Source organism: Salvelinus alpinus, chromosome 2, assembly GCF_045679555.1.
Source record: "Salvelinus alpinus chromosome 2, SLU_Salpinus.1, whole genome shotgun sequence".
NCBI lineage: Eukaryota > Metazoa > Chordata > Actinopteri > Salmoniformes > Salmonidae > Salvelinus > Salvelinus alpinus.
In genome coordinates, this window is record NC_092087.1 from 103,867,922 (window position 1) to 103,892,439 (window position 24,518).

General features: G+C 44.0%; 2 protein-coding genes across 3 annotated transcripts in view; both read left to right on the forward strand.

The window, feature by feature from the left end:
* Window positions 1-1,325: 1,325 nt before the first annotated feature.
* LOC139546659 (zinc finger protein 658B-like) lies at window positions 1,326-14,489 on the forward strand. The gene is made up of 3 exons (XM_071355296.1): window positions 1,326-1,565; window positions 10,884-10,973; window positions 11,214-14,489. Exons 2-3 carry the CDS (start codon window positions 10,919-10,921, stop codon window positions 13,031-13,033), a joined length of 1,875 nt encoding a protein of 624 aa, XP_071211397.1. The 5' UTR covers window positions 1,326-1,565; window positions 10,884-10,918; the 3' UTR covers window positions 13,034-14,489.
* A 2,476-nt stretch (window positions 14,490-16,965) lies between these two features.
* Window positions 16,966-24,518, forward strand: part of LOC139546584 (endothelial zinc finger protein induced by tumor necrosis factor alpha-like) — a 76,774-nt gene continuing 69,221 nt past the window's right edge. For both annotated transcript variants that reach the window (XM_071355143.1, XM_071355137.1), the window contains exons 1-3: window positions 16,966-18,005; window positions 19,525-19,622; window positions 19,758-19,935. In XM_071355143.1, the coding sequence (XP_071211244.1) occupies window positions 17,228-18,005; window positions 19,525-19,622; window positions 19,758-19,935 (1,054 nt within the window). In that variant the 5' untranslated portion in view covers window positions 16,966-17,227. The remainder of the gene's footprint in view (window positions 18,006-19,524; window positions 19,623-19,757; window positions 19,936-24,518) is intronic.

Consider the following 24,518-nt stretch of genomic DNA (forward strand, 5'->3'; position numbering starts at 1 on the left):
TTAAATGACTACCTCATGTATCACAACAACATGTGGAATAAGTCAAGGGGTATGAATACATTCTGAATTCAGGCCTGTATCACAACAACATGTGGAATAAGTCAAGGGGTATGAATACATTCTGAATTCAGGCCTGTATCACAACAACATGTGGAATAAGTCAAGGGGTATGAATACATTCTGAATTCAGGCCTGTATCACAACAACATGTGGAATAAGTCAAGGGGTATGAATACATACTGAATTCAGGCCTGTATCACAACAACATGTGGAATAAGTCAAGGGGTATGAATACATTCTGAATTCAGGCCTGTATCACAACAACATGTGGAATAAGTCAAGGGGTATGAATACATACTGAATTCAGGCCTGTATCACAACAACATGTGGAATAAGTCAAGGGGTATGAATACATACTGAATTCAGGCCTGTATCACAACAACATGTGGAATAAGTCAAGGGGTATGAATACATTCTGAATTCAGGCCTGTATCACAACAACATGTGGAATAAGTCAAGGGGTATGAATACATACTGAAGGCACCGTAGCTACAGATAAATTATGACAATGAAATGATAACTAAATAATGAAACAATCCCTAGTAAGTTAATGTTTTGAGGGCATACTGACAGTATTATTTTACATTAATAGACTGGTTTTACGCACAGCTGGGAGAGTATGGAACACAGAAGTTTACATACACCTTAGCCAAATACATTAAACTCAGTTTTTCACAATTCCTGACATGGTATGTTCAATCTCTAATTTAATATAATTGTATATAAAAAAAACTTGAAAGACCCATATAAATGTTTATCTTTGATCCAAATTCTGACGAGATGGCCACTAAAATACATGAATTTCGGCAGGTAAGAAAATGCCCCCTTCTAATTTCCTTAATTTTGTCACAAGAGTCAAATACTTTCTATAGAACAAACTTCACGTCAGGATAGGCAACCGAAATTAATAATTAATATATGTGTGTTATATTAAACAGAGGAGGGAGTCAAATGTAGCCAAGCAATAAACATTTCAGAACAACTACTAGTCGAATAAGACATGGGAGAGATGACGGATTGTGGCGAAGAGATGCATTAATAGACTAATAAACTTGAAACAAATAGCCAAACCGAAAACTGCAGACATTACTAGTGCCTCCCCAGCGAACAAACCGCCAAAAGAAATCAAATGAAACGCAGCCTATCGTGATCACCGACAGCTGCCTTGAAGAACAAACATATCAAATACTTTATGCTACTAAGATCAGTGAAATGGAGGCTGAACTGACAACGGAGTGAAGAGCAGAAACCTCAACTAGCAAGCAAGTTGCAGCAATGAAGAATTGAGTAGGCGGGGCTTTTCTGCACAACACCGGAAGTGAAGGCGGAGCCTCGGCTCTTTTGTCTTGTGATTTTGGGCAGAGAGCCACATGTTGAAATATAACGTCTCGGATATCTACCTCCCTAATCTACAATATCAGTAGACTAGACATAAACATTCCCATCTGGTTAACTTCGCCTGAACTCTGCAATCGACAATAACGGAAGAATCTACAATGAATCAGGTGAGTTTTTATACAAGTAAACATTTAAGACGAGGGGTCTTTGTAGCCAACTTCCTGCTTTTACACCACACCCGTTTAACGGTCAAAACAAATGCTATGGGTAACATAAACTATTATTGCGGGTGTAGCGAAATGCTATTGACCTTTGTGCTGTTTTTGTACATGAAAATAATGTATTTATTATTTTAAAACTCGTTGGGAAGGTTTGTTAGCAACCATTTCACTGTGAAGTCGCATGCTGAAAGTTAGTGGCCATATGCATAAATCGCTCCGCCATTTCCTCGTTGCAGTTTAAAAAAAAAATAGTTTACCTCATTTCAGTGTGTGACAAAAGAAGCACGCATAGTGTAGAGAATCATTGTACCATCTAAACCACTTAAATATATTTTCAATAGGACATAAGGAGTATACCCCCCCCCCCATCACTCTGTTATCCTATCAACCCCCCCCACAGCACTCTGTTATATTCTATCAACCCCCCCCCCCCACAGCACTCTGTTATATCCTATCAACCCCCCCCCCACAGCACTCTGTTATATCCTATCAACCCCCCCCCCCACAGCACTCTGTTATATCCTATCAACCCCCCCCACAGCACTCTGTTATATCCTATCAACCCCCCCCCCCACAGCACTCTGTTATATCCTATCAACCCCCCCCCCCACAGCACTCTGTTATATCCTATCAACCCCCCCCCCCACAGCACTCTGTTATATCCTATCAACCCCCCCCCCCACAACACTCTGTTATATCCTATCAACCCCCCCCCCCCCACAGCACTCTGTTATATCCTATCAACCCCCCCCCACAGCACTCTGTTATATCCTATCAACCCCCCCCCACAGCACTCTGTTATATCCTATCAACCCCCCCCCACAGCACTCTGTTATATCCTATCAACCCCCCCCCCACAGCACTCTGTTATATCCTATCAACCCCCCCCACAGCACTCTGTTATATCCTATCAACCCCCCCCCCCCACAGCACTCTGTTATATCCTATCAACCCCCCCCACAACACTCTGTTATATCCTATCAACCCCCCCCACAGCACTCTGTTATATCCTATCAACCCCCCCCCCCACAGCACTCTGTTATATCCTATCAACCCCCCCCCCCCCCCACAGCACTCTGTTATATCCTATCAACCCCCCCCCACCCACAACACTCTGTTATATCCTATCAACCCCCCCCCCCCCCACAGCACTCTGTTATATCCTATCAACCCCCCCCCCCACAGCACTCTGTTATATCCTATCAACCCCCCCCACCCACAACACTCTGTTATATCCTATCAACCCCCCCCACCCACAACACTCTGTTATATCCTATCAACCCCCCCACCCACAGCACTCTGTTATATCCTATCAACCCCCCCCCCCCCACAGCACTCTGTTATATCCTATCAACCCCCCCCCCCCACAGCACTCTGTTATATCCTATCACCCCCCCCCCCCCACAGCACTCTGTTATACCCTATCAACCCCCCCCCCCCCACAGCACTCTGTTATATCCTATCAACCCCCCCCCCACAGCACTCTGTTATATCCTATCAACCCCCCCCCCCCACAGCACTCTGTTATATCCTATCAACCCCCCCCCCACAGCACTCTGTTATATCCTATCAACCCCCCCCCACAGCACTCTGTTATATCCTATCAACCCCCCCCCCCCCACAGCACTCTGTTATATCCTATCACCCCCCCCCCCCCCACAGCGCTCTGTTATATCCTATCAACCCCCCCCCCCCCAGTACTCTGTTATATCCTATCAACCCCCCCCCCCCCACAGCACTCTGTTATATCCTATCAACCCCCCCCCACAGCACTCTGTTATATCCTATCAACCCCCCCCCCCACAGCACTCTGATATATCCTATCAACCCCCCCCCCCCCCACAGCACTCTGTTATATCCTATCAACCCCCCCCCCCCCACAGCACTCTGTTATATCCTATCAACCCCCCCCCCCACAGCACTCTGTTATATCCTATCAACCCCCCCCCCCACAGCACCCTGTTATATCCTATCAACCCCCCCCACAGCACTCTGTTATATTCTATCAACCCCCCCCCCCCACAGCACTCTGTTATATCCTATCAACCCCCCCCCCACAGCACTCTGTTATATCCTATCAACCCCCCCCCCCACAGCACTCTGTTATATCCTATCAACCCCCCCCACAGCACTCTGTTATATCCTATCAACCCCCCCCCCCCACAGCACTCTGTTATATCCTATCAACCCCCCCCCCCCACAGCACTCTGTTATATCCTATCAACCCCCCCCCCCACAGCACTCTGTTATATCCTATCAACCCCCCCCCCCCACAACACTCTGTTATATCCTATCAACCCCCCCCCCCCACAGCACTCTGTTATATCCTATCAACCCCCCCCCACAGCACTCTGTTATATCCTATCAACCCCCCCCCACAGCACTCTGTTATATCCTATCAACCCCCCCCCCACAGCACTCTGTTATATCCTATCAACCCCCCCCACAGCACTCTGTTATATCCTATCAACCCCCCCCCCCCCACAGCACTCTGTTATATCCTATCAACCCCCCCCACAACACTCTGTTATATCCTATCAACCCCCCCCACAGCACTCTGTTATATCCTATCAACCCCCCCCCCCACAGCACTCTGTTATATCCTATCAACCCCCCCCCCCCCCCACAGCACTCTGTTATATCCTATCAACCCCCCCCCACCCACAACACTCTGTTATATCCTATCAACCCCCCCCCCCCCACAGCACTCTGTTATATCCTATCAACCCCCCCCCACAGCACTCTGTTATATCCTATCAACCCCCCCCACCCACAACACTCTGTTATATCCTATCAACCCCCCCCACCCACAACACTCTGTTATATCCTATCAACCCCCCCACCCACAGCACTCTGTTATATCCTATCAACCCCCCCCCCCCACAGCACTCTGTTATATCCTATCAACCCCCCCCCCCCACAGCACTCTGTTATATCCTATCAACCCCCCCCCCCCACAGCACTCTGTTATATCCTATCACCCCCCCCCCCCCACAGCACTCTGTTATACCCTATCAACCCCCCCCCCCCACAGCACTCTGTTATATCCTATCAACCCCCCCCCCCCACAGCACTCTGTTATATCCTATCAACCCCCCCCCCCACAGCACTCTGTTATATCCTATCAACCCCCCCCCCCCCACAGCACTCTGTTATATCCTATCAACCCCCCCCCCACAGCACTCTGTTATATCCTATCAACCCCCCCCCACAGCACTCTGTTATATCCTATCAACCCCCCCCCCCCCACAGCACTCTGTTATATCCTATCACCCCCCCCCCCCCCACAGCGCTCTGTTATATCCTATCAACCCCCCCCCCCCCAGTACTCTGTTATATCCTATCAACCCCCCCCCCCCCCACAGCACTCTGTTATATCCTATCAACCCCCCCCCCACAGCACTCTGTTATATCCTATCAACCCCCCCCCCCACAGCACTCTGATATATCCTATCAACCCCCCCCCCCCCCCACAGCACTCTGTTATATCCTATCAACCCCCCCCCCCCCACAGCACTCTGTTATATCCTATCAACCCCCCCCCCCCACAGCACTCTGTTATATCCTATCAACCCCCCCCCCCACAGCACCCTGTTATATCCTATCAACCCCCCCCCACAGCACTCTGTTATATCCTATCACCCCCCCCCCCCACAGCACTCTGTTATATCCTATCAACCCCCCCCCCCCCCACAGCACTCTGTTATATCCTATCAACCCCCCCCCCCACAGCACCCTGTTATATCCTATTAACCCCCCCCACAGCACTCTGTTATATCCTATCAACCCCCCCCCCACAGCACCCTGTTATATCCTATTAACCCCCCCACAGCACTCTGTTATATCCTATCACCCCCCCCCCCCCCCACAGCACTCTGTTATATCCTATCAACCCCATAGCACTCTGTTATATCCTATCAACCCCCCCCCCCACAGCACCCTGTTATATCCTATCAACCCCCCCCCCCCCACAGCACTCTGTTATATCCTATCAACCCCCCCCCCCACAGCACTCTGTTATATCCTATCAACCCCCCCCCCACAGCACTCTGTTATATCCTATCAACCCCCCCCCCCACAGCACTCTGTTATATCCTATCAACCCCCCCCCCCCCACAGCACCCTGTTATATCCTATCAACCCCCCCCCCACAGCACTCTGTTATATCCTATCAACCCCCCCCCCCCCCACAGCACTCTGTTATATCCTATCAACCCCCCCCACAGCACTCTGTTATATCCTATCAACCCCCCCCCACAGCACTCTGTTATATCCTATCAACCCCCCCCCCCACAGCACTCTGTTATATCCTATCACCCCCCCCCCCCCCCCACAGCACTCTGTTATATCCTATCAACCCCCCCCCCCACAGCACTCTGTTATATCCTATCAACCCCCCCCCCCCAACAGCACTCTGTTATATCCTATCAACCCCCCCCCCCCAGCACTCTGTTATATCCTATCAACCCCCCCACAACACTCTGTTATATCCTATCAACCCCCCCCCCCCCACAGCACTCTGTTATATCCTATCAACCCCCCCACAACACTCTGTTATATCCTATCAACCCCCCCACAACACTCTGTTATATCCTATCAACCCCCCCCCCCCCACAGCACTCTGTTATATCCTATCAACCCCCCCCCCCCCACAGCACTCTCTTATATCCTATCAACCCCCCCCCCCCCCACAGCACTCTGTTATATCCTATCAACCCCCCCACAACACTCTGTTATATCCTATCAACCCCCCCCCCCCCCACAGCACTCTGTTATATCCTATCAACCCCCCCCCCCACAGCACTCTTATATCCTATCAACCCCCCCCCCCCACAGCACTCTGTTATATCCTATCAACCCCCCCCCCCACAGCACTCTGTTATATCCTATCAACCCCCCCCCACAGCACTCTGTTATATCCTATCAACCCCCCCCCACACAGCACCCTGTTATATCCTATCAACCCCCCCCCCCCCACAGCACTCTGTTATATCCTATCAACCCCCCCCCCCCCCACAGCACTCTGTTATATCCTATCAACCCCCCCCCCACAGCACTCTGTTATATCCTATCACCCCCCCCCCCACAGCACTCTGTTATATCCTATCAACCCCCCCCCCCCACAGCACTCTGTTATATCCTATCAACCCCCCCCCCCCCACAGCACTCTGTTATATCCTATCAACCCCCCCCCCCCACAGCACTCTGTTATATCCTATCAACCCCCCCCCCCCCCACAGCACTCTGTTATATCCTATCAACCCCCCCCCCCCCCCCACAGCACTCTGTTATATCCTATCAACCCCCCCCCCCCACAGCACTCTGTTATATCCTATCAACCCCCCCCCCCCCCCCACAGCACTCTGTTATATCCTATCAACCCCCCCCCCCCCCCCCCACAGCACTCTGTTATATCCTATCAACCCCCCCCCCCCACAGCACTCTGTTATATCCTATCAACCCCCCCCCCCCCACAGCACTCTGTTATATCCTATCAACCCCCCCCCCCCCCCACAGCACTCTGTTATATCCTATCAACCCCCCCCCCCCCCACAGCACTCTGTTATATCCTATCAACCCCCCCCCCCCACAGCACTCTGTTATATCCTATCAACCCCCCCCCCCCCAGTACTCTGTTATATCCTATCAACCCCCCCCCAGTACTCTGTTATATCCTATCAACCCCCCCCCCCCAGTACTCTGTTATATCCTATCACCCCCCCCCCCCCACAGCACTCTGTTATATCCTATCAACCCCCCCCAGTACTCTGTTATATCCTATCAACCCCCCCCCACAGCACTCTGTTATATCCTATCAACCCCCCCCCCCCCCCCAGTACTCTGTTATATCCTGTCAAAGTAGTCTACTTCCTGCTTTTACCTGTTTTAACGGTCCTTGACTTTTGGGAAATTATTTGTGTAGTTTAGCTGGTTACTTGTAGCCTTCCTTTGAGCCCACAATGTAAAGGCTGCCATACTTTGTTTTATTCTTTCGGAAAGAACAGAATGTACTGGCCACCAAACAAAGTTTAACTTGAAGTCAACCTAGTTCTTGATGTCTGAGGAAGTAGGTGTAGGGTGAAGTTTTTGCATTTTTCACCCTAATAGTTAAAGTTAGGATTGGGAGAGCGCATGCTGATCCTAGATCTGTAGGTAAAGGGTTGCGTCAATCGAATCTGGTATCAGGATAAAATGTGATTGAGTCACCGAATATACTTTTAAGTGTTTTTATTTAACATAAGCGATAAATGGTAAATGCAATTTTCGTATATACGGGTTCACTGTATCACCACGCAGGGTAAAGCAGAGAACTGACTGAAATAGTACAGACATCTTCTTTTATACTGTGACAGATGTAGTTCCAACTTCTGAGCTGGCCTATCACAGTAGAGGCTTAGCGTGGTTTAAACTTGCTAGCCTATCGGTGGTGCCCAGGCTGGTCCCAGCCTCACAGCACACAGGATCCAGATATCCAGAAGTGTTTGTTGTGAAGTTTGAGCTGAGTTGTCGGTGGCTACACTGCTCAGTTCCTGTTTTCTTGTTATTCAGCATTTTTCCATTTTGTCTCAACCTTCTGCACAGTCGACACCCTAGATTAACAACAGCTTTTCTGCAGTCACGCTATGTTTTGTGATTAACATGTCTTATTTCTATAAGGCATATATTTTTGTTAAAAAGAGAACAAAACCACCCTTCACACTAGTGAGGGGAGGCTTTACCCCGGAGCGAGAGAAGCAAAGTCTAGACTACACCATCGATGGATTCATTGGTTTATAATCACATGACTAGTCGTGATGTTTTTATAAAAATGATGATTCGTTTTACGCATGATTATCAATGTAAACAAACACATTATGGATTCCTTATATTCATGACTGACAAATGGGTTTTTATAACAGATTGCTCAAGTTGTTGGAACCAGACATTTGCTTAAAATCTATTTTATTTTGGTACTTGTTGCAGACGCCTACTGTAGCATATTATAATTGGTCTCTGGCATCCCTGACCTAGGGTAACAGCACGTGGTCTGGGTAAATCATATTATAATTGGTCTCTGGCATCCCTGAACTAGGGGAACAGCACATGGTCTGGGTAAAGCATATTATAATTGGTCTCTGGCATCCCTGACCTAGGGTAACAGTTTTGGAGAATTTCCAGTAATATGGGGATTTTCCAGTATCTAGACTGTTCTCCCAGAAGTAGTGAGCAGAATCAACATAGGGTTAATTAACTTCTTATGGCTGCAGGGGCAGTATTGAGTAGCTTGGATGAAAGGTGCACAGAGGTGCCCATAGTAAACTGCCTGCTCCTCAAATCCAGTTGCTAATATATGCATATTATTATTCATATTGGATAGGAAACACCCTGAAGTTTCTAAAACTGTTTGAATGATATCTGTGAGTATAACAGAACTCCTATGGCAGGCAAAAACCAGAGAAAAAATCCAAACAGGAAGTGGGAATTCTGAGGCTGGTCGATATTCAACCAATATCCTATTGAATTCACAGCGAGATATGGATGAGTTTGCACTTCCTACGGCTTCCACTAGATGTCAACAGTCTGTAGAACCTTGTCTGATGCCTCTACTGTGAAGGGGGGCCCGAATGAGAGGGGAATTAGTCAGGTCTGTCATGACCTGACCATGCTCTAACCATCCGCGTTCACATGAGAAGGAGCTATGTTCCATCGCTTATCTGATGTCAATGTAATTCTCCTGTTGGAACGTTATTCAAGATTTATGTTAACAACATTCTAAAGATTGATTCAAAACATCGTTTGACATGTTTCTACTGACTGTTATGGAACTTTTGGACATTTCGTCAGCTTTTAGTGAACGCGCTTCCTGACGTTGGATTTGTTTACCAAACACCCTAACAAAAATAGCTATTTGGACATAAATGATGGACATTACTGAACAAAACAAACATTTCTTATGGGAGTCCTGGGAGTGCATTCCGACGAAGATCAGCAAAGGTAAGTGAAGATTTATAATGCTTTTTATGAGTTTTGTTGACTGCACAATATGGCGGGTAACAGTATGGCTTGCTTTTGTGGCTGAATGCTGTTTTCAGATGATTGAATATTGTGTTTTGCCGTAAAGCTTTTTGAAATCTGACACAGCGGTTGCATTAAGAACAAGTATCTTTAATTCTATGTAAAACATGTATCTTTCATCAAAGTTTATGATGAGTATTTCTGTTATTTGACGTGGCTCTCTGCATTTTCTCCGGATATTTTGGAGGCATTTCTGAACATGGCGCCAATGTAAACTGAGGTTTTTGGATATAAATATGAACTTAATCGAACAAAACATATGTATTGTGTAACATGAAGTCCTATGAGTGTCATCTGATGACCATCAAAGGTTAGTGATTCATTTTATCTCTATTTCTGCTTTTTGTGACTGGTCTTTGGCTGGAAAAATGACTGTGTTTGTCTGTGATTTGCGGTGATCTAACATAATCGTTTGTGGTGCTTTCGCTGAAAAGCCTATTTGAAATCGGACACTTTGATGGGATTAACAACAAGATTACATTTAAAATTGTATAAGATACATGTATGTTTGAGGAATTTTAATTATGAGATTTCTGTTTTAATTTGGCGCCCTGCATTTTCACTGGCTGTTGTCATATCGATCCCGTTAACGGGATTGCAGCCATAAGAAGTTTTAATAGACCTATATACGCAGAATAAAGGCTGAGCTCTGGTGAATGAACAGAGCTGGATCAACATAGAGTTAACCATTGAACATGTAAAAACAGAATCCATGGGAGTGTACAGAGCTGGGTCAACATGGAGTAAACCATTGGACATGTAAAAGCAGAATCCATGGGAGTGTACAGAGCTGGGTCAACATGGAGTTAACCATTGGACATGTAAAAGCAGAATCCATGGGAGTGTACAGAGCTGGGTCAACATGGAGTTAACCATTGGACATGTAAAAACAGAATGAAAGCAGAAAATGTTTACCTTTTTAGTTAAATTAAAAAGCCATGTATCTGTAATAAGTGTTTGTACTAATCAAGTATTATTATAAAAGCACTTTTATTAGGAAAGTATATATGCAATAAATGTGTTATTGTATAAATACTTTGGCGCCGCAACCAATGTAATCTAGACTCAGATCTCAGATCAGATCATTGTGTTTTACCCTTCAGTGTTCTAACATGAGATCAGATCATCATTGTGTTTTACCCGTCATGACAGCAGTGACATCAGCATCCATAATGATATGTGTCTGTGTCCCCTCTTTATGGTTACCAGGACAACGCTCTCCCGGTAGCGCCTTACTGCAGGGTATGAAGAGGTTGTCTGTGCTGCTGGTGGACTGCAGGAAAACAACGGGGCTGAGTGGTATGTATAAGAATATAAACCATTTATTTTGGGACACTCCCTTCGATGTTCTTAATTACCATTCAATACGATCACTAACCTTCTTAAAATTTAGAAGCACTCCTACCCCATTGGTTTACATTGACGATTTTTAAACGATCCGAAATTCTAAAAATCCGATCACATGAGTTTGAAAAGCTGGGCCTTGGTCTGTCTTCGATATGAAGAAGGAACCCTTAACTGTCTGTCGTTGTTTCACAGGGCGCAGCCGTAGCCGTCGCTCTCTCAGTAGAAGAGGTATATCTGGGGAGGCTAACCAACGTGACGCTGACGAGGCAGAGAACAGTCTCTCCAGATCAGAACACCTCAAACACCAGCAGAGACTTGCAGGGAAGAAACCCCACCGCTGCTCTGACTGTGGAAAGAGTTTCACCTCTTCAGCAAAACTTGAAACACACCAGAGAATTCATACTGGGGAGAGAACTTATAGCTCTTCAGACTGCGGGATAAGTAATTTGCAACTAGGAAACCTAACAAAACACCAGCTGACCCACAAAGGAGAGAAACCTTTTAGCTGTGATCAATGTGGGAGGAGATTTACTAAGTCGGGATCCCTGACAAGTCACCAACAAATACACACAGGAGCAAAACCGTTTCACTGCACAGACTGTGGGAAGAGTTTTGTTCAATTAGGCAACCTGAAAATTCATCGGCGGACACACACACAAGAGAAGCCTTACCACTGCTTAGTCTGTGAGAAGAGCTTTTCATCATCACAGGGTAATAAGGTGCACCAGAGAACACACACCGGAGAGAAGCCTTACCACTGCTCTGACTGTGGGAAGAGTTTTGCTCATTCAAGAAATCTGATACAGCACCGGCGCATACACACAGGAGAGAAACCTTACAGCTGTGATCAATGTGGGAAGAGATTTCCTAGCTCGAACTCCCTGATACAACACCGTAGAACACACACTGGAGAGAAACCTTACCACTGTTCGGACTGCGGGAAGAGTTTTACTCAGGCAAGCAACCTGAGAACACACCAGCGCAGACACCTGGGCCAGAAGCTTCACCACTGTTCAGATTGTGGAAGTAACTTTTCAACATCAAGGGATTTAGAGCTGCACCAGCGAACACACACAGGTGAGAAACCTTACTACTGCTTCAGCTGTAGTAAGAGTTTTGCTAGATCAGACGGACTGATAGTGCACCAACGAACACACACAGGCGAGAAGCCTTTTAGCTGTGATCAGTGTGGGAAGAGATTCGCTCAGTCAGCACACTTGACTGTACACATGAGAATACACTCTGGAGAGAAACCATACCGCTGCTCAGACTGTGGAATAGGCTTTATAAATTCAAGTCACCTGAAGGTACATCAGAGAGTACACACAGGAGAGAAGCCTTATAACTGTGATGTATGTGGCAAAAGTTGTGTTACATCAGGAAGTCTGGCGTCACACCTTCGAACCCACACGGGAGAGAGGCCTTACCATTGTACTGACTGTGGGAGAAGCTTTGGCAAGTCAGACCATTTAAAAGTACACCAGAGAACACACACCGGAGAGAAGCCTTACCATTGTGCCGACTGTGGGAAAAGCTTTCCTGAGTCAGGCAGTTTAAAAACACACCAGAGAACACACACAGGGGAGAAACCTTACCACTGCTCTGACTGCGGAATGAGCTTAGCCTCTTCAGGTGGACTTAAAATACACCGGAGAACACACACAGGAGAGAAACCATTCCACTGCTCTGACTGTGGGAAAAGATTCAATCAGTCTGGGCAGTTGATTTTACACCAGCGAATACACACTGGCGAAAAGCCTTACCACTGCTCAGACTGTGGGCTGCGTTGTACTACTTCAGGGGATTTAAAAGTGCACATGCGAACACACACTGGAGAGAAGCCTTTTGGCTGTGATCAGTGTGGGAAGAGGTTCGCTCAGTCAGGAAGCCTGGCTGGACACAAGAGAACACACACTGGAGAGAAGCCTTTTGGCTGTGATCAGTGTGGGAAGAAGTTCAGTCAGTCAGGAACCCTGTCTGCACACAAGAGAAAACACCACAATGGTGGGTAACCTTTCCAGTTAATGGTAGACTATCGGAGAGAAGCCGTGCAGGGTGAGCTTTCTTAATGTGGCCATGATTGGTGGAACAAGGGAACTTTAACTGTCCATTTAATTCCACGTTTCTATTCATTACAATATGAGTGAAATAGCCTGTGTTTGAATGGTGTGGGCGTACCCCAACAACAGAATGGTGTGGGCGTACCCCAACAACAGAATGGTGTGGGCGTACCCCAACAACAGAATGGTGTGGGCGTACCCCAACAACAGAATGGTGTAGGCGTATACCGGTCATTAAAATGATCCATGACAAGTTAACAGTGGATTGGTCAGCTCAAAGAAAGCAGGGAGGTAGCTCCTCCCCCTCTCTCTGCAAGTTTCAGGCAAGTTTGTCCTTAGGGATAACGCAAGGGTCCGTTTTAAAATGTTCAACCCTGTCCACCATCCAACTCACCATCACCACGATCAACCCTGTCCACCATCCAACTCACCATGATCAACCCTGTCTACCATCCAACTCACCATCACCATGGTCAACTCTGTCTACCATCCAACTCACCATCACCATGGTCAACCCTGTCTACCATCCAACTCACCATCACCATGATCAACCCTGTCTACCATCCAACTCACCATGATCAACCCTGTCTACCATCCAACTCACCATAATCAACCCTGTCTACCATCCAACTCACCATGATCAACCCTGTCTACCATCCAACTCACCATGATCAACCCTGTCTACCATCCAACTCACCATCACCATGGTCAACCCTGTCTACCATCCAACTCACCATCACCATGGTCAACCCTGTCTACCATCCAACTCACCATCATCAACCCTGTCTACCATCCAACTTGGCTGCCATCAGAATAGATGTTCTCTTCTTCTTTCCTTCTCTTGTCTGTTTACTGCAGTTCATATTTTACCTGTCAATGAGACTTTGATATAGCCTTTGATATAGCCATGTGTATGAGTGTTAATGGAATTTATATGTTTAAAGTAATGATTAGGATATTCCACCCTGAAACCATATAATTGTATGAAATTGATTAGAATCATACAATTATTATTAATGTGTGTAGTTTTAGTCAGAATTAGGGTAAAACAATATATCTGTACATTATATCTTTACAGTATCTTAAACACAGACTGTCTGAGCAAAATTTGGTGCCGACCTTGCTAGGGGCCTCTGAGAGATTTGGGAGAGGACAGGGAGTACTTCTCACATCCTCCATAACCTTGAGGGAGGGCAGGGAGTGCTTCTCACGTCCTCCCTAATCTTGAGGGAGGGCAGGGAGTGCTTCCCACAATCTCCCTAATCTTTGTCTGCTGGTTAGTGATACAGTGTGTGCGTACGATACCTACTGTTTGTGTGTGAATGTAAGTGCGTAAGGAGCCAGTATAAAATGAAAGGTTTTGTACAACGGACTAGCGCTCCCGTGAATAAACATTTTGACTATCATAGCTGGGCCTCCGTCTGTTTCATTCAACCAGATTCTTACACATTCTGGGTTGCAGACTTGAGTAGTTTAATTGAAGTGGTTTATGAACAGTGAGACAATCATTCTGGTAACAATGAGACAGCCTAGCCAATCACAATAAAGCTTTGATATAACCACGTGTGTGTGAGAAGAAGGTTAATTGAATGTTTTAAAGTATGGGACAAGAGGTCTGCCCTTCTCGCTCCTTCCTCATTGTAAATGCATCTTTAACTGGTTCCATCCATCTCCACTATATTGCAACAAAGAGCCAGGAGATTAGAGATGTTGCTAAGCAACCAGTTTAGTAAATAAAGCTTTGAGCCAGGAGATTAGAGATGTTGCTAAGCAACCAGTTTAGTAAATAAAGCTGAGAGCCAGGAGATTAGAGATGTTGCTAAGCAACCAGTTTAGTAAATAAAGCTTTGAGCCAGGAGATTAGAGATGTTACTAAGCAACCAGCTTAGTAAATAAAGCTTTGAGCCAGGAGATTAGAGATGTTGCTAAACAACCAGGTTAGTAAATAAAGCTTTGAGCCAGGAGATTAGAGATGTTGCTAAGCAACCAGCTTAGTAAATAAAGCTTTGAGCCAGGAGATTAGAGATGTTGCTAAACAACCAGTTTAGTAAATAAAGCTTTGAGCCAGGAGATTAGAGATGTTGCTGAACAACCAGTTTAGTAAATAAAGCTTTGAGCCAGGAGATTAGAGATGTCGTTAAACAACCAGCTTAGTAAATAAAGCTTTGAGCCAGGAGATTAGAGATGTTGCTAAACAACCAGTTTAGTAAAACTTGGTTTGGATGAAAAGATAAAACCATAAAACTATCCCTTTAAGACAAGTGAAAAACTATCCCTTTAAGACAAGTGATCATGTTTGATTGTTCCCTTTTCTGTCATCCTAGATTGTTTGTGTAGTTTGACATTTCTGGCCATTGGCTGATTTTTCTAACTCTTCCAGTTACCTTAAACATAAAAAAAACCACTTCCATTTGATATGAGACATATTGACAATATGACGGTAAAGACATGTAGAAAAATAATGTTGAAATATAAATGTGATAATAATATAAAACGGACAGCTGTCAATGGAGTTCTCAGCCTTACCTGTTTCTCAGTCGATTCTGTTGAGACTGTATCATGGCCTTCATGTCCATCCATCTAACACAGCAGACAGAAACTCTGGTGATCTCTAGGAAACCTCCAAGCTGCCCTTTATACAGTGGCTGTGTCCACAGGAAGTAGTCACTGCAGTAGCTTCAGACAGATGAACACCTGATCACAGGAAGTAGTCACTTCAGTAGCTTCAGACAGATGAACACCTGATCACAGGAAGTAGTCACTTCAGCAGCTCCAGACAGATGAACACCTGATCACAGGAAGTAGTCACTTCAGTAGCTTCAGACAGATGAACGCCTGATCACAGGAAGTAGTCACTTCAGTAGCTCCAGACAGATGAACACCTGATCACAGGAAGTAGTCACTTCAGCAGCTCCGGACAGATGAACACCTGATCACAGGAAGTAGTCACTTCAGCAGCTCCAGACAGATGAACACCTGACCAAGTCCGAGGCCTCTGTTGATACCCAAACTACCAGTCTGAACAGTGGCGTGTCAGTAGAAGTTATAACTGTTTATAACTGATTATTCTGAGGAGTAAAAGCGGCTTCCACTTAACTCACCTGTATACTGTGAAAGGTAACTTCCTGTTTTTGTGGAACCCTAAGGCTAAGGACAGGAAGTAATTGCATTGGGTTATAGAGTAAAAACATATTTTTTATTTAAGAAGATGCCTGAGGCTTCATCCAGCAGGAAATATATTGATCTGCGCTCGCTCTCTCTCCATGCATGGTGGTCATGTGACCAGGAAGCAGACACGAACAAACCGCAGTGTTCCATATTGCCGCTGTCAACGGAATCGAGGACCAACTGAACATAATAGATGGGAAATTAGAAGAGAATTACTAATGCTATGTTTCGGCTTGAGCGAAGAGGATGTAGGATTATCCCGACCAGGCTAAACTAGGATAGCTTGAAGAAGCCTAATCATTTCAACCATTATTATCCAGGCGATTTTTTTTTCTTCCAGCCTGTCTTGTTTGGATCAGTTTTGAGAATTGTGTTGCGGCAAAAATATTGCTTTGCACTTTATAACCCTGGTTGTACGGACAGAATCTGCGTAGAGGAGAGAGTATTAGCTGTTACTTTAATTTAAAAAAATATATATGTATGTACAAGGCAGGTCAAATAAGAACAAATTGTTGTTTATAATGACGGCCTGGTAAGAGGCAAAAGGCCTCTCAAAAGCGGTAAGAAGTAAGGAAACAAATATCTGGTTATTTTGTTATGACATTGTTTGGCAGAATAAACACGGTGGAGTGAATATTAAAGTTGCGTTACCCACTCCAGTCAGCAGATGGCGATGTGAGTCTTTCAAGTAATTTTTCTTGCGTGACGTATAATCTAGTGGACGGAGCGGGAAGCTTTTTCAACAGCAAGACGGCCTGGTGAACAGTTAGCTTGCTAGCAAACATGCAAACCAAAACGTCGGAGCTTTTTTCGCAATTTTGTGTATATTAACCGCAGGGTTTTAAGCACACAGTCTGTCTGCTTACTAGTTATTAAATGTCATATATATGTTGTTAGTCAGCTAACCTGTTAAGATAGCCTAGCACGACGCTAGTCGCTAATGCTAATTAACTAGCTAGCCAACTAACATCCACCACCATGAGCTCAATAAGCTACTCGACCCCTATTAAAGAAGAGGTCTGCTGGTCGGAAAAAGAAGCTCTGGGGCTGAACATTGTCGTGAAAGAGGAAGAGGAGGATGATATCACCGTGAAACGCGAGGATCCGGAGATGACCGTCACAGGGAAAGGGGAGTTAGAAGCTGTGTTAGTGAAGGAGGAAGAGGAGGGGGAGATGACTGTCACATGGAAAGTGGAGGAAGAAGCTGTGTTAGTGAAGGAGGAAGAGGAGGGGGAGATGACTGTCACAGTGAAAGGGGAGGAAGAAGCTGTGTTAGTGAAGGATGAAGAGGAGGGGGAGATAACTGTCACAGGGAAAGGGGAGGAAGAAGCTGTGTTAGTGAAGGAGGAAGAAGAGGGGGAGATGACTGTCACAGTGAAAGGGGAGGAAGAAGCTGTGTTAGTGGGGGAGGAAGAAGCTGTGTTAGTGAAGGAGGAAGAGGAGGGGGAGATGACTGTCACAGGGAAAGGGGAGGAAGAAGCTGTGTTAGTGGGGGAGGAAGAAGCTGTGTTAGTGAAGGAGGAAGAGGGGGAGATGACTGTCACAGGGAAAGGGGAGGAAGAAGCTGTGTTAGTGAAGGAGGAAGAGGAGGGGGAGATGACTGTCACAGTGAAAGGGGAGGAAGAAGCTGTGTTAGTGAAGGAGGAAGAGGATGTTTTTAGAGTGAAAGAGGAGGAAGAAAAGGAAGATATGACTGTCACGGTGAAAGAGGGGGAGGAGGGTGAAGAGGAGGAGACTGGAGATCTGATTAACACCAGTGAGTACTGTCTTAAAAACAGCAGCACAAACTCTGCAGTTGTTAAAAAAACGTGTTTTTTAAGGGGCATTGTACTGAAGTTCTACACTTGAATAATTTATTCTGTATTGTAGGAATTGTTAAAGCTACAAAGCCTGAGGGCCATCAACAAAACGTTAACATTGAAAAACAGCATCGCTATAGAGAGAGAAGGAAACGCCCAGATTGGAGAAAAGGCCTTAGGGCCGTAGTATTTGAGTTAGGCCTATAAGGTAAGAACAGGCCGATCCGATTATTAGGTCCGTAGTATTTGAGTTAGGCCTATAAGGTAAGACAGGCCGATCCGATTGAAATCTCCATGGCGTTTACAGACTGAATTGAAACAACAAGGAGCTCAACCCTGTGGATTATTGTGAACAACTGAAGACTGTTCTTTAACATGACGTGAAGAGGAGCGCCGGGAGCCAGTCCTTTATAGTGTGTTGATAATAATCCACAGGGTTGAAACAGTCCTTTATAGTGTGTTGATAATAATCCACAGGGTTGAAACAGTCCTTAATAGTGTGTTGATAATAATCCACAGGGTTGAAACAGTCCTTTATAGTGTGTTGATAATAATCCACAGGGTTGAAACAGTCCTTTATAGTGCGTTGATAATAATCCACAGGGTTGAAACAGTCCTTTATAGTGTGTTGATAATAATCCACAGGGTTGAAACAGTCCTTTATAGTGTGTTGATAATAATCCACAGGGTTGAAACAGTCCTTAATAATCCACAGGGTTGAAACAGTCCTTTATAATCCACAGGGTTGAAACAGTCCTTAATAATCCACAGGGTTGAAACAGTCATTTATAGTGTGTTGATAATAATCCACAGGGTTGAAACAGTCCTTTATAGTGTGTTGATAATAATCCACAGGGTTGAAACAGTCATTTATAGTGTGTTGATAATAATCCACAGGGTTGAAACAGTCCTTTATAGTGTGTTGATAATAATCCACAGGGTTGAAACAGTCCTTTATAGTGTGTTGATAATCCACAGGGTTGAAACAGTCCTTTATAGTGTGTTGATAATAATCCACAGGGTTGAAACAGTCCTTTATAGTGTGTTGATAATAATCCACAGGGTTGAAACAGTCCTTTATAGTGTGTTGATAATAATCCACAGGGTTGAAACAGTCCTTTATAGTGTGTTGATAATAATCCACAGGGTTGAAACAGTCCTTTATAGTGTGTTGTTGATAATAATCCACAGGGTTGAAACAGTCCTTTATAGTGTGTTGATAATAATCCACAGGGTTGAAACTGTCATTAACCTCTCTGGGATCGTTCTGGACGCTAGCGTCCCACCTCGCTAACAGCCAGTGAAATTGCAGGGCGCCAAATTCAAACAACAGAAATCTCATTATTAAAATTCCTCAAACATACAAGTATTATCCACCATTTTAAAGATACACTTCTCGTTAATCTTCTCGTTAAATTTTAGGCTCTGTTTAGAGATATTAATGCCTCTTGTAAGACCCTATGATTGTTCACACAGGAGAGAGACACGACTATGGTGGATCCTCTGGGGAGCCTCAACAACATCCTGATGCTGACAAGGAAGAGAAGAGTCTTTCCAGATCAGAACACCAGATGGTACAGCTTGGTCTGGTCTAGCATACAGCCTGCTCTATCTGGGTCTGGGCTGGGTTTCTGTAAAGCACTTCATGACAACAGTGACATCAGCATCCATAATGATATGTGTCTGTGTCCCCTCTTTATCGTTACCAGGACAACGCTAGCCCTTCCTCCCTCCCGGAGTCCCCGTGTCGTGCCTCTCCCGGTAGCACCTTACTGCTGGGTATGAAGAGGTTGTCTGTGCTGCTGGTGGACTGCAGGAAAACAACGGGGCTGAGTGGAACTGTGAGAGGAGGAGAAGAGAAGAAAGGATCAGATTTGACACATCAAAGTAAGTGCTGTAGTTTAGTTTGAACAAATAAATAGATCTGCCCACTGGTATCTGTTACCAGGACAACCAGCAGAGTTCTGTTAGTTGACAGGAAGATAGACTGGTATCTGTTACCAGGACAACCAGCAGAGTTCTATTAGTTGATATGAAGATAGACTGGTATCTGTTACCAGGACAACCAGCAGAGTTCTGTTAGTTGACAGGAAGATGGACTGGTGGATATGGATGTTATGAATATCATAACACTGAAAAAGGATTCTGCCAATGAAAAGAGAGAAACCAATAGACCATCTAAAACCTTGATGAAAGTTAGATTTAGAGAGACAGTTTCAAGATGATCCGATGTAAGTTGAATGTTTTACAAAAACCTTTCCTTAAAACGTTATGGATGTTACATTGTCTGTCCCAGTCAACCCCCCTATCTTTACCAGACTGTAGAACAGGCAAACAAAACTCAAGACACAAATTTGTATGTATTGCTTCATTAATATTAATATATATAATATTATTCTACACTACAGGTCAAAAGCTTTAGAACACCTACTCATTCAAGGGTTTTTCTTTATTTTGATGATTTTCTATTGTAGAATAATAGTGAAGACATCAAAACTATTAAAAAACACATGGAATTCAAACAACAGAAATATAAATATTTAAGTCATATAAATACAAGTGTAATACATCAAAATAAAGCTTAACTTCTTGTTAATCCAGCCCCGGTGTCAGCTTACAAAAAGGCTTTACGGCGAAAGCAAACCATGCGATTATCTGAGGATAGTGCCCCGCATACAAAAACATGAAACCCAGATTTCAACCAGGCAGTTGCGACACGATAGTCAGAAATAGCGATATAATATATGCCTTACCTTTGAAGATCTTCTTCTGTTGGCTCTCCAAAAGGTCCTAGTTATATTACAAATTGTCCTTTTGTTCGATAAAGTCCTTCTTTATATCCATAAAAACTCAGTTTAGCTGGCACCTTTCAGTCAATAATCCACCGATTTCCCTTCATCAAAATGCATACAAATGAATGAACCCCAAACGTTACTAATAAACTTATCCAAACAAGTCAAACAACGTTTATAATTAAACTTTAGGTACCCTGATACGTAAATATTAGATCAAATTTAAGACAAAGAACAGTTATTGTCTTTACCGGAGACAAACAAAAATAACGCGTTCTCTCGGCCATACGCTTGGAAACACTAGAGCCAATATGGGAGCCACTTAGAAAAACTACAACTTCTCCCTCATTTTCCAAAAAAACAGCCTGAAACTCTTTCTAAAGACTGTTGACATCTAGTGGAAGCCCAAGGAACTGCAATCAGGGAGGATTTCGCCCTATAATAAAAGTGCCAGCCATTGAAATCAGTGTTATGCTGATTTTTTTTTTTTTGGGGGGGGGTGGTTTGTCCTCGGGGTTTCGCCTGCCATTTCAGTTCTGTTATACTCACAGACATTAATCTAACGGTTTTGGAAACTTTAGAGTGTTTTCTATCCAAATCTACCAATTATATGCATATCCTAGCTTCTGGGCCTGAGTAGCAGGCGGTTTACTTTGGGAACGCTTTTCATCCGGACGTCAAAATACCGCAACCTAGCCCAAAGAGGTTTTAACACTTGTGGTTACTACATGATTTAATGTGTTATTTAATAGTTTTGATGTCTTCACTATTCTACAATGCAGAAAATAGTAAAAATAAAGAATAACCCTTTACTAGGTGAGTCCAAACTTTTGACTAGTGTTGTACATTCAATTCCATGGCAACAGCTCCGGTGGACATTCCTGCAGTCAGCATGCCAATTGCACGCTCCCTCTGAGACATCTGTGGCATTGTTGTGTGACACAACTGCACATTTTAGAGTGGCCTTTTATTATCCCCAGCACAAGGTGCACCTGTGTAATAATCAAGCTGTTCAATCAGCTTCTTGATATGCCACACCTGTGAGGTGGATGGATTATCTTGGCAAAGAATAAATGTTCACTAACTGGGATGTTAAAAATTCTGCCATCTTTTTTTTCAGCTCATGAAACATCCAACACTTTACATGTTGCATTTATATTTTTGTTTATTGTAGTTACTATCAGTTTTAGGAACATCTACCCAAAATATTTCACCTTATTTTTTACTTTACACAAAATATGACATCGGCGATAGTCAAAATGTTGAAAACCTGTGAACGTCTAAATAAGAAATTGGTCCATTTAAACAGCATGTGTCGAACCCTTTCAACAACGGGGAGATGTTACTGATGTGCTTTGTGTCTTCGGCGTAAAATCAAGTTTTGGACTAACACTTAAAATTACTTATTTACTTATTTTATGTTTAACCTCTCTAGGGTACGTGAGACGGTAGCGTCCCACCTCTTCAACAGCCAGTGAAACTGCAGGGCGCCAATTTCAAAACAACAGAAATCCCATAATTAAAATTCCTCAAACATACATGTATTTTACACCATTTTAAAGATACACTTGTTGTAAATCCAGCCACAGTGTCCGATTTCAAAAACGCTTTACGGCGAAAGCACACCATGCGATTATGTTAGATCAGCGCCTAGCCATAGAAAAACATACAGCCATTTTCCAAAGTAGGAGAGGTGTCAAAAAAGTCAGAAATAGCGTTAAAATTAATCACTAACCTTTGATGATCTTCACCGAATGGCACTCCCAGAACTCCATGTTAGACAATAAATGTGTGTTTTGTTCGATAAAGTTCATCTTTATGTCCAAAAACCTCATTTGAAATTGGCGCTTTATGTTCAGAAATGCATTGTCTCAAAACAAAACATCCGGTGAAAATGCAGAGAGTCACATCAAATTACAGAAATACTCATCATAAACATTGATGAAAGATACAAGTGTTATACATAGGATTAAAGATACACTTCTTGTTAATCCAGCCACTGTGACCGATTAAAAAAAAAAGGCTTTACGGCGAAAGCACACCATGCGATTATGTTAGGACAGCGCCTAGCCACAGAAAACCATACAACCATTTTCCAACCAAGGAGAGGTGTCACAAAAGTCAGAAATAGCGTTAAAATTAATCAATTACCTTTGATTATCTTCATCTGATGGCACTCCCAGAACTCCATGTTAGACAATAAATGTTAGTTTTGTTCGATAAAGTTCATCTTTATGTCCAAATACCTCCTTTTTGTTCGTGCGTGTAGTCCAGTAATCCAAATGCACAAAGCGCGAGCACAAAGTCCAGAGTTCAATTACAGTTCGTAGAAACATGTCAAACGATGTATATAATCAATCTTTAGGATGTTTTTATCATAAATCTTCAATAATATTACAACCAGACAATTCTGTTGTCATTAGAAAGGAAAGGGAACGGAGCTCATGGCCGCGCGCGATAAACAACTAAAGGCTTTAGCCACCTGCTTTGAGTGGTCTTATTCTCTCCCCTCTCTCTTCCCTCTTAGTCTCTCTTATCCTCTCTCACAATAGAAGCCTGAAACAACTTTCTAAAGACTGATGACATCTAGTGGAAGCCTTAGGAAGTGCAATCTGACCCCATAGACACAGGATATTGGTTAGGCAATCACTTTAAAAAAAACTACGAACCTCAGATTTCCCACTTCCTGGTTGGATTTTTCTCAGGTTTTTGCCTGCCATATGTGTTCTGTTATACTCACAGATATTATTTTAACAGTTTTGGAAACTCTATGTTTTCTATCCAAATCTACTAATTATATGCATAATCTAGCTTCTGGGCGTGAGAAACAGGCAGTTTAAACTTCCCAATGCTGCCCCCTATCCCAAGAAGTTAATAGTGTGTAACTAAACAAAGACAAAAACAACAGAAAACAGGTCAGGAACGTGACACAGTCCTTAATAGTGTGTTGTTGATAATAATCCACAGAGTTGAAACAGTTCTTTATAGTGTGTTGATAATAATCCACAGGGTTGAAACAGTCCTTTATAGTGTGTTGATAATAATCCACAGGGTTGAAACAGTCCTTTATAGTGTGTTGATGATAATCCACAGGGTTGAAACAGTCCTTTATAGTGTGTTGATAATAATCCACAGGGTTGAAACAGTCCTTAATAATCCACAGGGTTGAAACAGTCCTTAATAGTGTGTTGATGATAATCCACAGGGTTGAAACAGTCCTTTATAGTGTGTTGATAATAATCCACAGGGTTGAAACAGTCCTTTATAATCCACAGGGTTGAAACAGTCTTTAATAGTGTGTTGATGATAATCCACAGGGTTGAAACAGTCCTTTATAGTGTGTTGTTGATAATAATCCACAGGGTTGAAACAGTCCTTAATAGTGTGTTGATAATAATCCACAGGGTTGAAACAGTCCTTTATAGTGTGTTGATGATAATCCACAGGGTTGAAACAGTCCTTTATAGTGTGTTGATAATAATCCACAGGGTTGAAACAGTCCTTTATAGTGTGTTGATAATAATCCACAGGGTTGAAACAGTCCTTTATAGTGTGTTGATAATAATCCACAGGGTTGAAACAGTCCTTTACAGTGTGTTGATAATAATCCACAGGGTTGAAACAGTCCTTTATAGTGTGTTGATAATCCACAGGGTTGAAACAGTCCTTTATAGTGTG

What these genes read in the sequence shown, in the direction of transcription:
- LOC139546659 (XM_071355296.1), top strand. Translation starts at nt 10,919, where the DNA reads ATGAAGAGGTTGTCTGTGCTGCTGGTGGACTGCAGGAAAACAACGGGG. An exon ending in GAAAACAACGGGGCTGAGTG is followed by an intron (nt 10,974 to 11,213) that starts GTATGTATAAGA and finishes GTTGTTTCACAG; the next exon opens with GGCGCAGCCGTAGCCGTCGC.